Raw genomic sequence first — 17630 nt, 5'->3', positions numbered from 1 at the left:
TGTTCCTTACAGAAAAAAAAAACAAAAACAGCTTGATCTCAAAACCCTGAAGAATCATCTTGTTCCTCAGATAAGGTCAGATCAAGTAATTGTGAAAAATAAGCTAAAAACAGTTGCCCCCACAAACTTTTTCTCCCCAGAAATAATGCTGAAATCTGGAACTCATGTCGGAAGTCGTGTATGAAGAGACAGCCACGATGATTGCCGCAGGGGATTTGCAGTCGTTTGTCCCTTTTGGCCGCGAGCACTGCAGGAACCACCCGAATGCCTTCAACCTGCAGCTTAGGGAGCTCCAGCCAGCCTCTGAGCTCTGGTCCTCCGACGGTGCTGCCGGGCTGGTGGGGTCCCTGCAGGAAGTCAGTCTGCAGGACAGAGAGAGGGTGAGACGGCACAGCTTTTGCACGTAGCTTTTCTTTGAAAAATATATTTCATCTGAAACATGCAGTGGCTTCTTTCCATCATCAGGAATCTTGGCAGCTCAGGAAAGGTTGCACGGGAGTCAAAGAGGATGAGGCTGAGTTTGAGGAAGAACTTTATACTGCGGGAAACATGGCTGTTTGGAGCCAAGGGAGTCGTACACAAGCCTCCAGTGTGTACAAGGCCTTCACTGTGGACGGCCCAGTGCAGCAGGTGGGTTATAGGGAAAACAAGATTCCTGTTTTTGATATTTTTCAGGAAAGTGTAAAAGTGTTTTAGCTTCACCATCATTTTCTGCAAAATATTGATGCTAATTATGTTTTTCATTGTTTGTTTTCATCAAAACTGGTCTCAAATATCTTTTTTTAAACATAGTAGAACATGATGATTTCTCTGTACTTGCTGACTGTCTTCTACTTCATGCAGGCTTTATGGTGCAACTTTGCTGTTCCTCAGAACAACAATGACGGTACAGTAAAATTAAGCTTTTACTAAAAGGCTAACCATGTTGCAATAAATCAATTAATTGTAGAAAAAATTTAAAAGAACTTGATAATTTCCAATTGCATGATTGTTTTTCTCATGTCGCTCTCTCTTTATTTATTGATCTTAGACAGGGTATACTTATGCCATTATCTGGTTAACAATAATCTCAAAGTGACCATATTATTGTTTATTGCAATAATTTCTGGGACAATTTATTCTTCAGCAAAATGTGTTATCTTGACAGGCCTGTGCTAAGCTTTCTGTGATTTTTCCTTTACTTTTGTTCTCGGTCTATTTATGCTGAAAGAATTTGATTATTTTCTTTTTCAGCCGAAGAAGTGGAGCAAACGGTGTGTATTGTCCAGAGTAGCTGCATTAACGTACACACTGTGACGGGCAAAGATTTCATCTCACCGCTACCTTTCCAGGTGAGGGAGAAAATAAACAGACACAACTTGATGCACTTCCTTGTGCTAGATTCTTAGTTTTACCACTAAATTAATCTATAATGTTCTCCAAGACTGTGCAAAAAAGTAATAATTGGAAAAATAGATTTATCAGTGGAAATTAGCCAAGTGAATGTGAATGTAAAGTTCATGAATGTTTGCCTGATTTTATGTTTACATAATTTTTCTATAAGCTTGTCAGTGAACGGTTTTGTTTCTCATCCGTCTCATATTGTCTGTTTTAGGTTTCGAACGTTTGGGCGACCAAGTTTGGACTTTTGCTGGAAAGGAAAAACGCAGCGAATGACACACAGCCGAATCCTCCTGGGTAAGATGATAAAATCCATCAACACTTGGACATACAAGCTCAAGGCAGATGTCTAAACCTGAACTAGTGCTTCCTCATTAAATTCCTGTGTATTTTCTTTACAGAGAACCTCTTCCAACAGTGTTCAGCATGCTGCATCCTTTAGATGAGATTGCACCCATTGTGTACAAACCTTCAGGTACAGCACAGATTTGTCTGTTGGGCTCTTTCCACCTGTCTGAGTGTTTATTGACCAGACTGATATTGGGCTTCTTCTTATGCCTTTGCAGGTCTGTTTGAAGGCTCCCGGGTGCAGTATGTGTCTGACTCCAACATGAAGATGGTGTTCACCTGCTGCCAGCCCTCTATAGTTGTATCATATGATACCATACAAGGAACGCACACAGTGTGGGCCCTGCGGAAAGTCACACATGATGTGAGTGACCTCACATTCAGGCTAAAAATTAAGAAAAAAAAAAAATCCTGAACAAAAATGTGTGCTTTGTCTGACCCCTGACCTCTTTCTCAGGAGCGTTCCATGGTCCTGCGGTGTCCGACAGAACCAGCTGGGACGCCGTTGGGTTTGATGACTTCAGGTTTTCTAGCATCTCATTTACGTAACTCCTCCCATCTTGACTCACCTGGAGGTAGTGGAGGAAGTGGAGGGCAGGGTTCTGCAGCGGGAATAAGGTAATGGATAAAAAGAGAAATTCCTGCTTTCCTTCATTTTATTTTATTTTTAAGAAATTTGAATTTATGCTCCAGTCTTGCAGAACTTATCTCCTGCTGGTTCACTTCTAAAATCTGTTGTTATATATTGTGGACGGGCCTGTCCAACCATTTGAAAACGTCAGACTATTTGTTGCTTAGACATTGGTTATGCTGTTATTTGCTAAATGGCATTTTAGCTGTTAGTTAAATGGGATCTAAAACGTAATCAATGTTTTTGAACTCGGATAAAAAAAAAATAGTTCTTTCACAGTTAGAAGTTAAACACTTTGTGCTGCGTTTGGCTTCATAATTCACCATCAAACAGGGTTTTGGTAAGAAATGTAAGAATTTTTAAGGCTCCTTTAAAATGTATTAAATTCAACACTTAAGTTATTATGTAATAATTACTTAAGAGAATAACTTGCCTTTTTGCTCATATTTAGGTTAGCTAAACATTTTACCTATATCTTTGAATCCAGTTCTTTTTACACAAAAAGTTTGTCTATTACTAGTCATAAATAGCATTTTAGTGAAAATAATAGTTACCCAGTTTTTCAAAGATATTTGTTTAAGAGACAGCTTCATGTCTGGCCAGGTAGGTTTATTACTGCTCGTCATAACAGGCTTTGCAGTTTTGCTTGGAGTGGTAATACTGAAATTCCTCAAAGTTTGCTCAAAACTATAAATAAAAACTCTAAGAAGTAGTTGTCCCACCCTGTCTTTTGTCTTCTTCCTTCAGTTCTGCGTTCAGCTCTCCTCTGCACTACAGTGCTCTGCACAGTCACCCGAGCAGGATCATGACCTCCTCACCGGGAGTTCACTCTCGAGTTCATTCTCCAAGCATATCCAACATGGCCGCCTTAAGGTGGGAATGAGTGTAAGCCACAGCTTTATCACTCCACTTTGGGACATGAAAAGGGTAAAATGTCTCTGCTCTCTCTCTCGCTCTTTTCCTGCGTCCATCCTAGTCGCGCCCACTCTCCTGGCATGGCTGCTCCGTCCTTTTCTGGCGCGTCTCGTTTCAACACGTCCTTCCACAGCCCATCCCCCAGAGGGCACCACGGCTTGTTGCCGTCTCCTAACGGCACCGCCAACGAGAGCGTGGCGATGCCGGAGATGGAGCCGATCATACCGGACCTCTGCGTGGAGCAGCTGTGGAGTGAGGCGGTCTCCGCTGGCTGTCACAGGTATTAAACCTCGGAGAGCCATGTTGGACACAGACCCAGAGACATCCTGGGATTCAGATATTACACAGATTACTACTAGATTAGTTCTGTGTCAAAATAAATTTATCTTTAAATTCCAGTTGAATGCTTTTAAAAAAATATTCTGTCATGTTAAGCTACTCTGGTTTGTCATCTTAGAAACTGGGGTTGCTCTACTGTGTGACAAAAAGATCCCCCAATAAAATAAAAACAATATATTTTATTAATGAAATTGTCAATGTCTGTGTTATAATATTCTAATAATTTTATTCATTTTCATATTTTATGTTTGAATATTATTTTCTGTGGATCACTTACGCAAAATGTTAGTTTTTCTGGGAATAGTGAATATGACAAAGTTGTACAAAACACCTAAAAACTATATTTATTATACATTCTGTCATGCTGTTTCAGTTTTGTGTCCCTCAGTGTTTTACTAGTGCTGATTTCTTGCATTTTTCAGGGAGATGAGCAGCCAAGCTTCTAAAGTATTTCTGACCTCTGACCTGTGTGAGAACCATTATCTCTGCTTCCTGGTGGAATCACATCAACACCTGAGGTAAGCAAATATTCACTACTTCTGCAATTTTTGGCTTTTATTTATCAATGGCTTTTATTTTGCCATTGATGATTATTGCATAAGAAGCGACAAAAACATTTTTGTTTTTCCAACTTGGAATGAATCCATGTCCTTTACAGCTGCTCCCTTGTTTTCTTTCTGTACAATCTGACACCACATTGGCTCCCACATCAAGTTTAATTAGCAAGCCTTAAACTTGAAGTTTATACCATTTATACTCTTCAGAATTATTGATGCAGCTTATAGATCTAGTTACGTCACTCTTAGTGAGTTTTTTTATTTAACCTTTATTTAACTCTTATAAAAAAAAACAAAAAAAAAAACATTGAATTTAAGATCCTCTTTTTCAAAAGAGTTTTGGCCAAGAGGCAGCAAAAAATACAACACAGAAAAATAAACAATTAAATGAAAATGTTGGAATAGCAGGAAGTGAAAAGTACTTTTATGTAAGGAAAAAAAAGTTTTGGTATCAAATAAGCTTTCTCTGTGTAGTACTATATACTAGTGTGGTGTTTACATGTCAGACACGACCAGCCTTTGACATGGGCCATATAGGCGGTTGCCAAGAGCAACAGCTGCTGCTGCGACAACTCCAAACCCCACACACACACACACAAAAATAAAGTAATGGGGAATTAAACGATTGCATAAATGTGCATTTGTTGAACATCTTTGCTGCAATGATTAATAATTTATCATTATGCCAGCAATATATCTTGTAATTCTTATTTTATTTTTTTATTTAATTTTTTAAAATGGTGCAGAAAATGCTTTGATTAAATAATTCAGAAACTAAACTGAGTCTCTCTCTCTCTCTCTCTCTCTCTCTCTCTCTCTCTCTCAAAAAAAAAACAAAACCCAACAACAAGAAAACAGCTGATGTAGCAGGATGCAACCCCTAAAACTTTCTTGATCTTGATATGGAAGTAATTTATAAAATTTTTTAGGTGTATTGACTATCATTATCTGGAATCTGTGTTTGCAGTGAACCAAAAGCACAAAAACAAACACTGGTATATTGTACATCACTTTTTTTGTCCGTATATTTGGCTTTGAGTCTGTACTTACATTTCTAATTTGCCAAACCCTGTTGTATTTTTATTAATTTTAGTTTGAATTTCAAGAGTTTCTCTATCCAGTAAAGATCTGATCATGTCTTTATTTAAAGCTCTACAACGAAGAAGGTGCAATAACAATGTAGTTGACAGATGCTGTCTGAGTCCTACCAAACAATTGGGTCAACATTAAAGAGCCATTAGAGCAACGAGAATTGATTATCTCTACAAAGCAAATTTAATCTAGAATGTTTTTCTGTGCTTTTCCTTCTTCCTCTTCCCTTCCCTATCGGATTAAACGGTGAAATGTGCACTTACAAATGGCCGTGTTTTTGTTCCTACAGATGCGTGAAGTTTATAGAGAGCAATGATGCCACTCAGCTCATCTTCCCCTCCGTCACAACCATCCCTGCAAAAGATGCTGCCCCTCTGCAGGTATTCATGGCATCCCAGTACAACCAGTTCCAAAACATTTTCCTATCAGAAAGGGAAGCGGCGTGTTCTAATCCCTAAATAAATTTACTTCTTTTTTCCCCTATTTAATGTAAAGATGGAAGTTAATTGGTTATATGAAAAAAGAAATAAATTATATTGATTTCATCATTTTGGTGTCTTATTAATTTCCATTTTTATGTTTATAGGTCCATTTTATCTAGACTTTGATCCATGTATATATTTTTTGAGTTTACTATAAAACCCATTTAATTTTAGATAATTTTATTACAATTTAAATATTTGTATACTGAAATATCTTATTTAACTATTAATTCATTTTCTCTGCTTTCTGCCCTAAAATGTGTCTAAAATATTCTGAACTTTGGAGCACTGTGGAGGGAAAAAAGCACAAATGGAAAGTTTTTAGTTCTGCTTTGTTTTTTGAAAAGTCTCATTTGTATGATGTTTTTGCTCTCCAGAATATAGATGCCATGTTGGTTCTGGAGGCTTGTGGCAGTCTAGTTATTTACACAGGAATCACAAGGGTAAGGACAACATGGGGACAGGTTGATAACTGCATTAACACTCAGCTGCCTCACATACCGTTAGTGTTAACTTATTCAATAGAGTATTTTAGTGATGGCTTCCTTTATGCTCCTGCAGGTCAGTAAGGTGCATCTCCCCAGTCCGTTGTCTCACTCCATCAGCCTGACCAATCAACTCCCTTATCTCAGCACACCAGTGGAGACAGTCAGTACACCTGCTAATGCAGGCAGCAGGCACATCCACAGGCTTAATGAGGTAAAAGAATGTGGCGTTAATGCACTCCACTTGACGCACTGACGATGTATTATTCAGACTAGAAGTAGGAAACGGTTGCGTTTATTCCACAAAGTTATGTGTTGAGTTGTCTTTTTAACTTGAATATTCATACTATGTACATATTTTAAATTGTCAAATTTGACAGAAGTACTCTACAATTAATGTTTTTACATTTATTGCAAATTTTCCTGTCCATGTTTGAATACCGTAAATTCCAGACTGTAAGTCGCTACTTTTCTCACGTGCTTTGAACGCTGCAGCAACTATGTATTTTCTGAGGCTGTTTAATTCAGATACTGAAGAATGCGACTTTAGTGGTTTTAGGTTGATGAAGCTGGTAATCAAGGAGTTTTCCTGGTAGGCTGCTGTATTAATTTTACTTTTTCATGTTGTCATGTTACAGATACTATTCAGGAAAGAGTATGTATTGTATGTACTTGTTGTTAGTGGTATGTATTTCATTAAATGGTTTTTAAAAAAAAAAATCTTTCTGTGTAAGTATCTCATGTTACAATGTGGACACCTTGCAGCTTGTAGATAGGTATATGTATGTATGTATGTTTTTTTTTTTTTTTTTTCTTAAAACTTACGGGTGCAGCTTAATAGTTCGGAAATTGCGGTATTTTAGTATTTCAGGCATATTTTTTCTTGTCTTGTCATCTTACCTGATTTAAAAAAAAAATTAATTAGTGCATTGTTTCATTCCTTGTTTAAGGATGCAATGCCCTCTCCAGTGTCGGAGCTGAAGAGTCTAAACATTAAACAGCAGGAAGCTTCTTTCTTTGAAGACTTCTCGTTTCAACAAGCCACACCTTTCATCCTCTCTTTGCGGGACCCTGTGTGCAACCGGGTCACTCTGGTAGGTTGATTTTTTTATTTATTTATTTTTTGAAACAGTTCAGACATTTTACCTCTCTGTTCATACATTTCCAATGCCAACACCACACATTTATTTCTTTCCTCAGTAAAGTGCTTAATATCAAATCATAACTAAATCCCTATCACCTTTTTACAGCATGAAACTGAATTTATGTGAAAATAATTGTTAGCACATTGAAATTAAATAAATCATTCATTAAATGTTTTGTATTTTCAATTTCACGGATTTTCTATATATATATATATATAAAAATTAAAAATCAGTTCCATAAATGATGTTAAGCAGGGAACTGCTTCTAAATTACAATCTACATAGTAAAGAGAGGAATGGAAACTTTCCCCAAAGAACCTTCAGCTGGAGCTCCAGTTCTGGTCCAACGCTGCAGAAGTTTCTGGCTTCAAGTAAATCTGTTGTTTCTGCCTTCCAAAAACACTTATTTTCACCAAGTGTATGCGTTCCACTTCTAAACAATCATTCATTTCGCAAATCAATTTATATTTCTATTTACCTCAGGTTTTTTTTTTTGTGCTGAGGGATTCCATCTCCTGATAGAAACCAGTTGGCCTTTGCACAGAGTATCTTTTTCATAATGCAACAGAAAAAGCAAAGGTAGAGATAATCTAATAGAGGCTGGACAAATTCAATTTACCTGCTTTAGTTGGAGTTTACAGTTGTATAGATTGGAGGATTGCACTGCTGAAAGTGTCTTATTAAACACCTCATCTGTTTCCCCAACACCTGTGTGGAATTGGAGTTGTAATGTGAATTTTTGAGCTATTTGTCTTTATTTCTAGGAGCTAAGCAGTGGTGTGATGCTGAGGATCTGTATCCCAGAGATAGCTACCTCTGAGCTGGGTAAGACACTCTTGATTTAGCACAGGCAACAAAAACAAGGTGGTTGTTGTCTAATTAAGCAATGTGTTAATAAATTATTTACTTTCTTTCTTTTTACTCGCCCCATTGCTGCCCAGACAAATGGAGACAGAAATGACTGAGTCAGAGCAGTCAAGCGCTTCAGAATTAGGTTTGCGAGCTGCTCTATGCTTCACAGTGACGTAAAATCTTTTATACTGGAGGATGCCATTACAAAGCAGACCCACACACACACGCACACACACGCACGCACACACACACACACACTGACGCTTCTTAATGGTTATAATTAATCCGCCACGTCAATGTTCTCTGCAGCTTGGGGAGAAAAAATTAAAATAAAAAAAATCACATGGACATCTCCAACCTAATTTGTTCTCATAATTTTTTTTGATTATTTTTAAAAATAATAAAGACATCAGAAATATTTCATCGAGAAAGATTAAGTTTTCTTCTCTCACCTCCATTATTATATTACATCCAAAACGCTGATAGAGGTACTGAAATGTGCTGGTGTTTATCAAGACGGTGAAGTAGGAGTTACATTTTCATGACGTGTTCATTTTGTATGTTCCAATTAGGAGAAATACTCTTTATGTAGGTAATAAAGCCACATTAATTAGAATACCTAAAAAAAAATAATTTTAAGTTAATACAACATCTTTTAGTTTTTGATTTAATTATATTTTTTTGTTTTGTGGCGGGTATCCAGTTAAGTTCAAACTGGAGGAAAAAAAAAATCTCTTAATTTATAATGAATATAGAAGTACTCTAATCCTGCGTTGTGCACAGCCTAATAGCTCAGAGTCCGCTCGCTAGTGGGGTTGTTTACCAGTCTGTCCCTAACATGACTTGTGTGTACAGTTAAACACCCAATTATAGTTTTTGATGTTAATTATTGCATGAAACAATTTATTCTTTGGACCCCAACACCTTTGGGAATTATCTACTTTTAGGTCATCTAATTTGTAGAGTTGGAAATAAAGCATGAGAATGAATTGCTTCTCTGCGATCATTTATCTATTGGATTTTTCTTTTACGTCTATTTGATGTAGCAGGATTTTTTCTCTCAGGAGAAGCTAATGCTTGAATGCTGTTCTGTTTTGGAGTTTTTGAGCAGTTGCTTTCTAAAATAAAAAGCATCTTTGTCATAATTGACAGCTGAGGATGGAGGACCAAGATGAAATCTGCTGCTGTGTAATAAGAGGCTCTGTCATTCTGACCTTTCCGCTTTGCTTTAATGATGTCTGTTTCTTTTCTCTGCTTTTGAAAATGACCTGAAAAGAGAGCAATCAGATTTTTTTTATTGTTTTTGTCATTTCATAAGTTATTTGATAATTCTGTATGGTATAATGCGATTCATAAGGCACAATTGGTTACAACCTTTACGAGACATTTACATGAATAATTTTGCTTTTATCCTGAGGGAGGCCATAAATCAGGGAAATTGACAGTTTTACTTGGTAATACAGCTTCGACCTAAAAGTATTAATCCCTGCCATATCTTAATGTCTAAGAAATAAGGTAATGTAGCTCTAATGCATTATCTGACCAGTTAAACTGGGGATTAGCTTTGTCATCTTCCACTATCTAAATCTTATCTGTCCTGTGGGAGCTCTGGTTTTTACTGTAAACCAAAATGGTAATTTATTTCTGTTTGCAGCTATAATTAATTCCCACTGTGTCAGCTGTGTTTGAAGACGACTTTATCTCCCTTTTGTTTCTTGCCTGTTCCTCGTTCCTGCACTGTTTCCTATTATTTAGTAATCGATCGATCGAACGGACGAGGCGTTCTTCTAATGAAATGGCATTTATCCACTTCCTTTTCGACCTTTCTGACTTCGGACGACCAATTAAGACAGCCTAGTGATGCTGATTAGGAATCTGATTGGTCAGACACAGCAACATCAATTAATGTGCTACTGTTTATTTATTTTTTTTTTCTTCTCCCTTTTCTTATTTGGCATTTGTTAAAAAGCATCAGCCACATATTGTCATGATAAAATGGATATCACACAAGGAAAGAGCTCTTGCTTTAAATAAATGAAGCTAGGATTATTATTATAATTGTTATTTTCAAGGTAATGATCAGAGGAGGATAAACGCATTCAATTTAATTTTTTTTTGTAAAATATCTTTATAAAAACTGTAGTTTTAATAAATCCAGTCACCTGGTTGGCCTCTTGCATGACTCAACCTGAAGTTCTGTGGAGTTTAGGATGCAATTCAATTGAAACTCTAGAAAAAAATGTTTTTTCATTTTGTTTTGTTGCAGTGAGGAAGTGCCTTCAAGCGATTCGGTTCATCCTGCCCAAAGACGTTGCCATGAAGGTTTGTTAAAGTGGGGATGTTGAAACCCAGATTTGATCGAGTTGAGAGTGCACAGCTAAATAAATCTGAAACATTAATATTCACATTAAACTTTTTCATTATTGTTTTAATTAAGTCATGACTGACAGATTCTTCCTATGCTGATAGAACTATTACCACAACCTTACCAAATGTTTCCTTAAACTTTTTTTCCCCATTTAAACTTTATTATTATGATTTTTAGTTTTTACCATGTAGAAACTACCTCTACTTTAGTAAATAATGACGTGAATATATTTAATTAGGTTACATCTACATTAAAACTTGCCACAGATTATAGATTACTTATTTCTCTGCAGAACAAAAATATTATCTCTGTTCAACTTCATATTGAACCTTTAAAAGTACAGATCTTGGTACGATAATTAGGTCATGAGAGAAATTAGATTTTTCTCATAAAATATGCAGGTTCTGGTGAAGTGGTACAACATCTACAACGCCCCCGGCGGTCCCAGCACTCATGCAGAGTGGAGCCAATTCGTCACCTGTTTCATGACGCTGATGGGCTACAACACAGAGCGCCTGGCCTGGACTCGACACGTGAGTCAGCTGTTTCTGATTCTTCCCTTCCAATTTTCAGTGAGGTTCGGTGTATCTTCAAAAAACACTGATGGTTACACCTTCATAATCAGATCCGACTGTTGAGAAAGTTCTCAGCTGACTAAAATATGTAACGTCTTCATTTAAAAAAACTTTTCTTTTTTTTTTTTTCATCAAACAAAAATATTCCTTCAGTTGATCATTTTCTTGTTTTCGTTTTTCTTTTTTAAGCTGCAGTTTGAAGTCCCACTCTCTCCAGTTATTGCTGCCAAGAAGGCTCGTCCTTCTGACGGAGGCTCTGATGAGGTATGCAAGATGCATAATGTGAACAACGATAACAAATGTATGTATCTGTGGAGGGGAAAAAAACAACTATTTATCAGGAGTCCTGTTTGTTATTATTGAGAAACATAACCAAGATGTATTTTTGAGAACATTCATAGAAGATCTACTCAGATTTGCTGGCCATTCTATTTGCATTTCTGCCATTTAAGAAGTCCATTCAAATATATTAAATCCTTTCAACCAAAAGCGAGCCTCATCCAGTTTTTAAACTTTTGCTCACAGAGAGAATTGGTGCAGTTTATATGAAGTTGCAGAGAATATAATTGGTCCTCTGCTCTACATTCACACACAATTTTGCTTGCGTGTGAATAAAGACCTCCAGAGTGGACGTTCGCTCTGTCCTTCTATAAGCCTGACCTGCACTTTAATTATATAAAGGAAAGATGAAACAAATCGCTCCTCTGCGAGTTGGCCTTCAAGGGTTTTCTTAAAATGTGTCTCATTAAAGGGGATTTCTTAACTAATCTGTGTTTGTGTGTTTTTCTCATTAAAGCAAACACGTCTGGAAAATGTCAATCAGCTGCAGGCTCAGTGTGCTGCTTTATTTTTGACCCGAGGAAAGATGTGTCAGATTTTACTTAAGCTACTGTGTGGTTAATTTTAGTTGAGAATAACCCCTGCTGTAACCTGCACATAATGATATACAGTGCCTCCAGAAAGTATTCACACCCCTTCACCCTTTCAACAGAATTGGGTTACTTGGTTTAAAGCCATTTTGAAAATTGTTGAAAAACAAAACCAATAATAATTGGCCCACAACAGCAATGCGAGAACATGTTTTCATACCACTTAGTTCAGATTTTTCTCTTTATTTTCAGGCCATTTTGTAGGAAAGTACAAATCTGCGGAAGGAGACTCTTAAATTTGACATCACTGTCTTAAAAAGCACTGATGTCTCTATTACTTAGAAATTAAACCTGGATCTCAAAGCCTAACCAAGCTGAATCCCAGTACAAGATCAAAACAAACATTTCTATAAAATATTTACCTGAGATGTAAATTTTTTTTTGTTTGAACCCAAGTAAAGGAGAGAAATATACAATTTTCTTTGTTTGTTTTGCTGATGATAGAGCCAAACAACGCGTAAATGTCAGTGATTTTGGATTTCCAACTAGAAGGCCCTCAGTTTGGGTGTGATGCAAGAAACCACGTTTCCCTCCAGCATGGATGGTCATACAGATTTTGAACAAACCTTTAAAATGTTGCAAAAAACATTTTTGTGCCTCTGGTAAGGCACAGACCCACTGGTGGATGGGAAAGATTGCTACGTCAGAACTTAATCGGCTAATGTGTTTCCATCTACCCCTTTAGTGCATCAACTCTTTTTCAGAAGAGCCAAAGACCACTTCAAGCGAGCGAAAAAAACATTTTGAATTTTTCTGTTTCCTACAACCTTTTCTAATGAGACACTTCAAAATGTGCTTAAAGAAACATTGATAGAAATATGGCTAGTGCCAGCTCAGAGACAACTTTAGTATCTCTGAAAAGACCTGAGATAATATCTGTTAATGTTGTCCGTTGAACTTCACTGAACATGTTCAAGTTGAGTGAAAACAGGTTTTCTTTCCATCATTAAGCTCTGCTCTGATTGTTTCAGGATATGTCTGAAGTTGGAAAAAGTGTGTTTGAGTGCATTTAAGGCATTTTATAACGGAAGGTACATCTAACCCATACAGGCATAGTTTGTTAGTGAAACTATGTAGTTCACTAAGAGGTGGTGCTGGTTAAAAGATGTGGCTCATTGGCATTATTTCTGGATTATGCTGTAAATCTGACTTTAGCACTTTATTTATTTATTTATTTATTTATTTTATTTTTTACCCCTCTAGAATTGAAGGAACTCACTAAGTGTCATTATAATGTTATCACTTTTAGCATTTGAATCTAGTTGTGGTTATGGTTGCAATAATCCAACTTCAGACTGGCATTGATCTATAATCCCGGTTTTGTAGGACTGGGACTACCTGTTGGCATCTCACTATCACCGTCAGATAAATTCTCAGCCCGTCTGTGGATCAGTGGACCCCAACAATATTCCTGCCGCAGAAAAAGAGGACCCGTTTTCTGTACGTAACCCAGTCTGCTTTATTCCATATTGAACCCATGCTTTTTAGATTTTACAACATATAAAGATCAATGAAAGTAAAAGATTTTTCTGCCTCTTCAAAGAGGTAGTGCTTGTTATTCTCCACATCCATTTTTGTTGCCTCTCTTGTTCTTTCTGCATCTTTGTATACATCATGTGTGTCTGACTTGAAGTGCTTTATAAGTTACTGATATTGATTTTGCAGAAAGGAGGGAATTGGAGTGTATATTTTAAATGGCAGAAGGATGTAAATGTTGTTTTGAGTTGCTGGAAAACGTTTAAACGCAATACTTTCTCATTTCTTTAAAGTTTATTTATGTGGTGCCAACTCACAACTAATGTGTCTTGTGGTGTATACAACACAGGTTTAATTCATATTCAGTTATATAGAACAATATGTTCCCCAAATGTGCTTCAAATCATTTCAATTCCAGATTCGGTTCAGATTTTTTTTTAATGGCTGTTTTCAACCTTTTTTTTTTTTTTTTTTATACTTCCTTTCCAACACCAGGCGGATTCTCCCTCCAGCTCATCTTTGAAACTTGAGAGTTCGGCTCCTCTGTTCCCTCACATTCCCGCCCTTTTCGGTGTCCTCCATCTGCTCTACCAGGAGCTGCAGCTGGACGAGCTGCACAGGGCAAGAGCTTCATCACTGGTGTGTCTGCTGCAGCAGTTGGCCAGGTAGCCGCCATTTTATTTATTTTCCATTTTTAAGTTCTGTTAGTCATTAAGCTGCCTGTCTATAATAAAACAATGTTGGCAGACAGACACGAGGCGCGTACAATTATCACTACAAACAGCCTGTTGAACATTCTCATAAACTACATTGAACTTTCGCACACAGAAGGAAATGGGGAATGCAACTCATTGTTTTCAGTGAAACTTTGTGTGTAATCCAAGGCCCTTCAGTGGTTTGTGTGTTGGGAAATAAACTTTAACAGATTGTCAAGTGACTGCTGTTATTGGTGACCATGACAATAAAAGAATAAGAGTGGGAGAGTGAAGAGCTCTTTAGAGTAATTGTTCTACATTGTTAGTATGTGGGTTGTATTTAAGTATGCTGACATTTTTTATGTTTTCTGTTCTTTATTAACAGGCAAAGCAAATGATAACTCTGATTGCTTTGTCATAATTTTAAAAATAGTTTATCCTCTTTGTTTGAGTTGAATTGTTTTGCCATCTGTCGTTTTTTAATATTGTTGCATTCACAGTAATTTCATCAGTTTGTGTCCCATCTTCAGCCTCACTTTCCTCTGGAAATGCAACGTTTCATTAAGGCAGTTTGATAAATTAACGAGGAGACGGGCTATTGTAAAACAGAAATGTTTTTATTAGTTTGTAAACACTTTGAGTTCATAGATAGATTGTTTTCTTGGTACAAATTCTGCCAGTCAAGGAAGGAAGTTTCAGTATTCAGATGAACTTTTCACAGCCACAGGACAAATTTACTCAGAGGGCTTCTAGTTTTATTTTGAAACTAATATATTCAGAATCATGTTGTGAATCATGCGTTTGGCCCAAATTGTCTAAATATCCATTAGCGGTAAGTTTGGGAGAGGGGCAGATTGTTCTGCTATAATAAACTTTGAGTGGAAATACCCCCAGTTTCATGGTGGTAACTCAAAAAAATGCAAGAACTATGTCACGTGATTGCTTTTGTTTAAAACACAAAAGTAGCAACTATTATCACTGTTAATAAAATAATCTAACATTAATTTTTTATGGGTGTAATACAACTATCTATAATGTTTTTATTTTATTTTAAATGCAGACCAATTAAAAATGCTATACACCTGCAAAATTTAGTTACACTTTTCAAGTTCTTTTGGTCAGAATATTGAAGTTGAAGGGTAGAGTAGGTTTTCACTTTAGATTAAACTGTTGTCATGTTGAATCTGGGATGGAGGGATAAGGAAAACAATTAAATTTTTCAGTCTAATTAGGGCTTTACCTATCTAAATATAGGGTGTCGCATACAGTGAAGAATACATTTTTAAATGTTCCTTAAAAAAAGACTGTTGCCTGCCATTGAGCTCTTGGTTTGCAGGTCAATAGCAGTGGTTCATGGTTCTTAATTACTTTTGCTCCATCTTGCGGCAATTGCAGCCCTAAACAAGTTAAATGTCACAGAAGCTATTTGAGAATGTCGGGATATTTCTAGAATAGCTCTAATGACTTTTCAGTTTATTGCCTCGGTGTGCAGCAGCAGACACTAGTAAAAAAAAACTACCGCAAGGTAGACATGATCTTCTAAGCTATGAATTATTAATAATGGAAATGGTCCTTTGCTTTAATCAAAGGGAAATGACAGAATCCAAGCTGCCCAGCTTTTACTCTTTGTTTTTGCTCATTTAATGTTTCAGATCATTAAACAAAGGTAATTTGAGTAAATACAAACATTTTAGGGGAAACAAGCTGCCCAAACCAAACTAGCACTACATAAATATAGTTCAATTTTCTACCCACACCTGACCTAAAATCTGTCTGACAACATGAAGTAGGCTAAAATGTCTGAAAGCGACACATCGAGCCTGAAGAAATTGAAGATCAGCTAAGAAACAAAGTAATAGTTTTGGTCTGCAAAAGGTTAAAAGGCATTTTTAAGGCTTTGTTTTTCCAGTCAACCACTGCTTTCCTACACAAATCCCATTTGATTCTCATCTTTCTTCACTACTCTATCTGGGCTCTCTCCCATTGACTTTGATTTCCCAAGTTGAATTTTGACCTGGCCAATCAGTGAACAGAAGGAAAAGTTGTGAACGACGATGTTTATTTTCTGCACTGTTATAAAATAGAAGTCTGCCTGTAGTTTTTAGTAATGACAGTGGAGGAAGTAAATATTCGTTTGTCAATAGCCAAGAGTCCAGGTCTGGTTTTCACCAGGCTGACATTGTAAGCACAATTATCTAAAAATGGACAAAACTGCAAACAGTGGTCAACAATGCATGTAGGGGTTTGCAAAAAAGAAATCCAGAACGTTATCTAAGATACTAACGCTGAGCAAAAAAAGGAAAAGGAGACTGAATGGCAGATATCAGGGGGGCAAATACTTTTCCTCTGCACTCTATTTATGTGATTCATCATTTGTTTGCAGAGACCTGCAGCTGGAGGAATATGTTGATCTGTACTGGAGAGACTACCCTTCATTAATTAGCTGCTTTACGGAGAGCTGCATCATAGACCAGGGTAAGAGACTGAATGGGTTCATGTGATATTCAGGCAGGAAATGCACAAGACATGTAATTGTAAAGCCAAAAAAAAAAAAAAGAAAAAATAGGTTTTGATGCTCATAAAAGCCTAGAGAGCTCTTTGTATTTGTCCAGGTAATTCCAGTATAAGCATATTATTTCAACTAAAGTTTAAATTTCATTACTTCTCTGGTAATTGTTGTTTACCAGCAGTGACTGAACTCTTTTCCTCTTCCCCGTTGTTTTGACCTTTGACTGGCCCACTCTTTATCAGCTGTGATTGGTCAGATGCACCGGCCGACCTTCCTCAGCTCTGATCCGCCATGTGTGTTCAACTGGCTCAGTAGCTGCTTGAGAGGGGAGGCGAGCCCCCCATTTCCGTACCTGCCTGGCATCTGTCAGAGGACCAAGCTGCTGGTTCTGGTATAACCACACTTCCTGTATTTGAATGTCTTTTAAGCCATTGTTACTTAGATTTCAGTTATTTACCTTGTTTTATTCTTAATATAAACATATAATGTTTTTAAGGTTTTAGAAACATTATATGTTTATATAATGTTAATGTTTGATTAAAAACATTAATCAAATGTTTTTGATTGATGCTTAACATTATGATGCTGTGGTAGCCATATTGATCCCTTACAGATGTTCTTAATAAAAACAAAAATAAATGCTGCATGTTTACTAACCATGCAAGTTTGATGCCAATTCTTATTATAACTGGGTAGGATGATGACCTGTCCACTTTCTGTTTTTTTTTTCTTTCTGTAACTCCAGTACATACGCGAAGTGGAAACATTTTGTCAGAATATCCTAAATTCGTTTAATTTATTACAAAATTTCTAAAATAACACACAAACGTATTTTATTATCCGTTTCCTCTC

At 36.7% G+C, this 17630-nt stretch overlaps 1 protein-coding gene across 4 annotated transcripts in view; it reads left to right on the top strand.

Annotated features, from left to right (window-relative positions):
• anapc1 (anaphase promoting complex subunit 1) overlaps nt 1–17630 on the top strand; it is a 50585-nt gene that overhangs the window by 704 nt on the left and 32251 nt on the right. For all 4 annotated transcript variants that reach the window (XR_015765361.1, XM_015013367.2, XM_015013366.2 and 1 more), the window contains exons 2-24: nt 141–380; nt 466–630; nt 844–886; nt 1234–1331; nt 1595–1677; nt 1782–1855; nt 1947–2092; nt 2186–2346; nt 3107–3232; nt 3336–3554; nt 4036–4131; nt 5552–5642; nt 6122–6187; nt 6306–6443; nt 7180–7323; nt 8139–8199; nt 10493–10548; nt 10996–11127; nt 11359–11433; nt 13425–13538; nt 14070–14239; nt 16653–16744; nt 17021–17169. Coding sequence is in view for 3 of the 4 variants with exons in the window: in XM_015013367.2 (XP_014868853.2) it covers nt 165–380; nt 466–630; nt 844–886; nt 1234–1331; nt 1595–1677; nt 1782–1855; nt 1947–2092; nt 2186–2346; nt 3107–3232; nt 3336–3554; nt 4036–4131; nt 5552–5642; nt 6122–6187; nt 6306–6443; nt 7180–7323; nt 8139–8199; nt 10493–10548; nt 10996–11127; nt 11359–11433; nt 13425–13538; nt 14070–14239; nt 16653–16744; nt 17021–17169 (2715 nt within the window). In the remaining variant the exon portion in view is untranslated. The remainder of the gene's footprint in view (nt 1–140; nt 381–465; nt 631–843; nt 887–1233; nt 1332–1594; nt 1678–1781; nt 1856–1946; nt 2093–2185; nt 2347–3106; nt 3233–3335; nt 3555–4035; nt 4132–5551; nt 5643–6121; nt 6188–6305; nt 6444–7179; nt 7324–8138; nt 8200–10492; nt 10549–10995; nt 11128–11358; nt 11434–13424; nt 13539–14069; nt 14240–16652; nt 16745–17020; nt 17170–17630) is intronic.

Source organism: Poecilia mexicana, unplaced genomic scaffold (genome assembly GCF_051168715.1).
Source record: "Poecilia mexicana isolate PSO_F unplaced genomic scaffold, ASM5116871v1 scaffold_15, whole genome shotgun sequence".
NCBI classification, from domain to species: Eukaryota; Metazoa; Chordata; class Actinopteri; order Cyprinodontiformes; family Poeciliidae; genus Poecilia; species Poecilia mexicana.
This window is presented reverse-complemented; position numbering and strand designations above follow the sequence as displayed.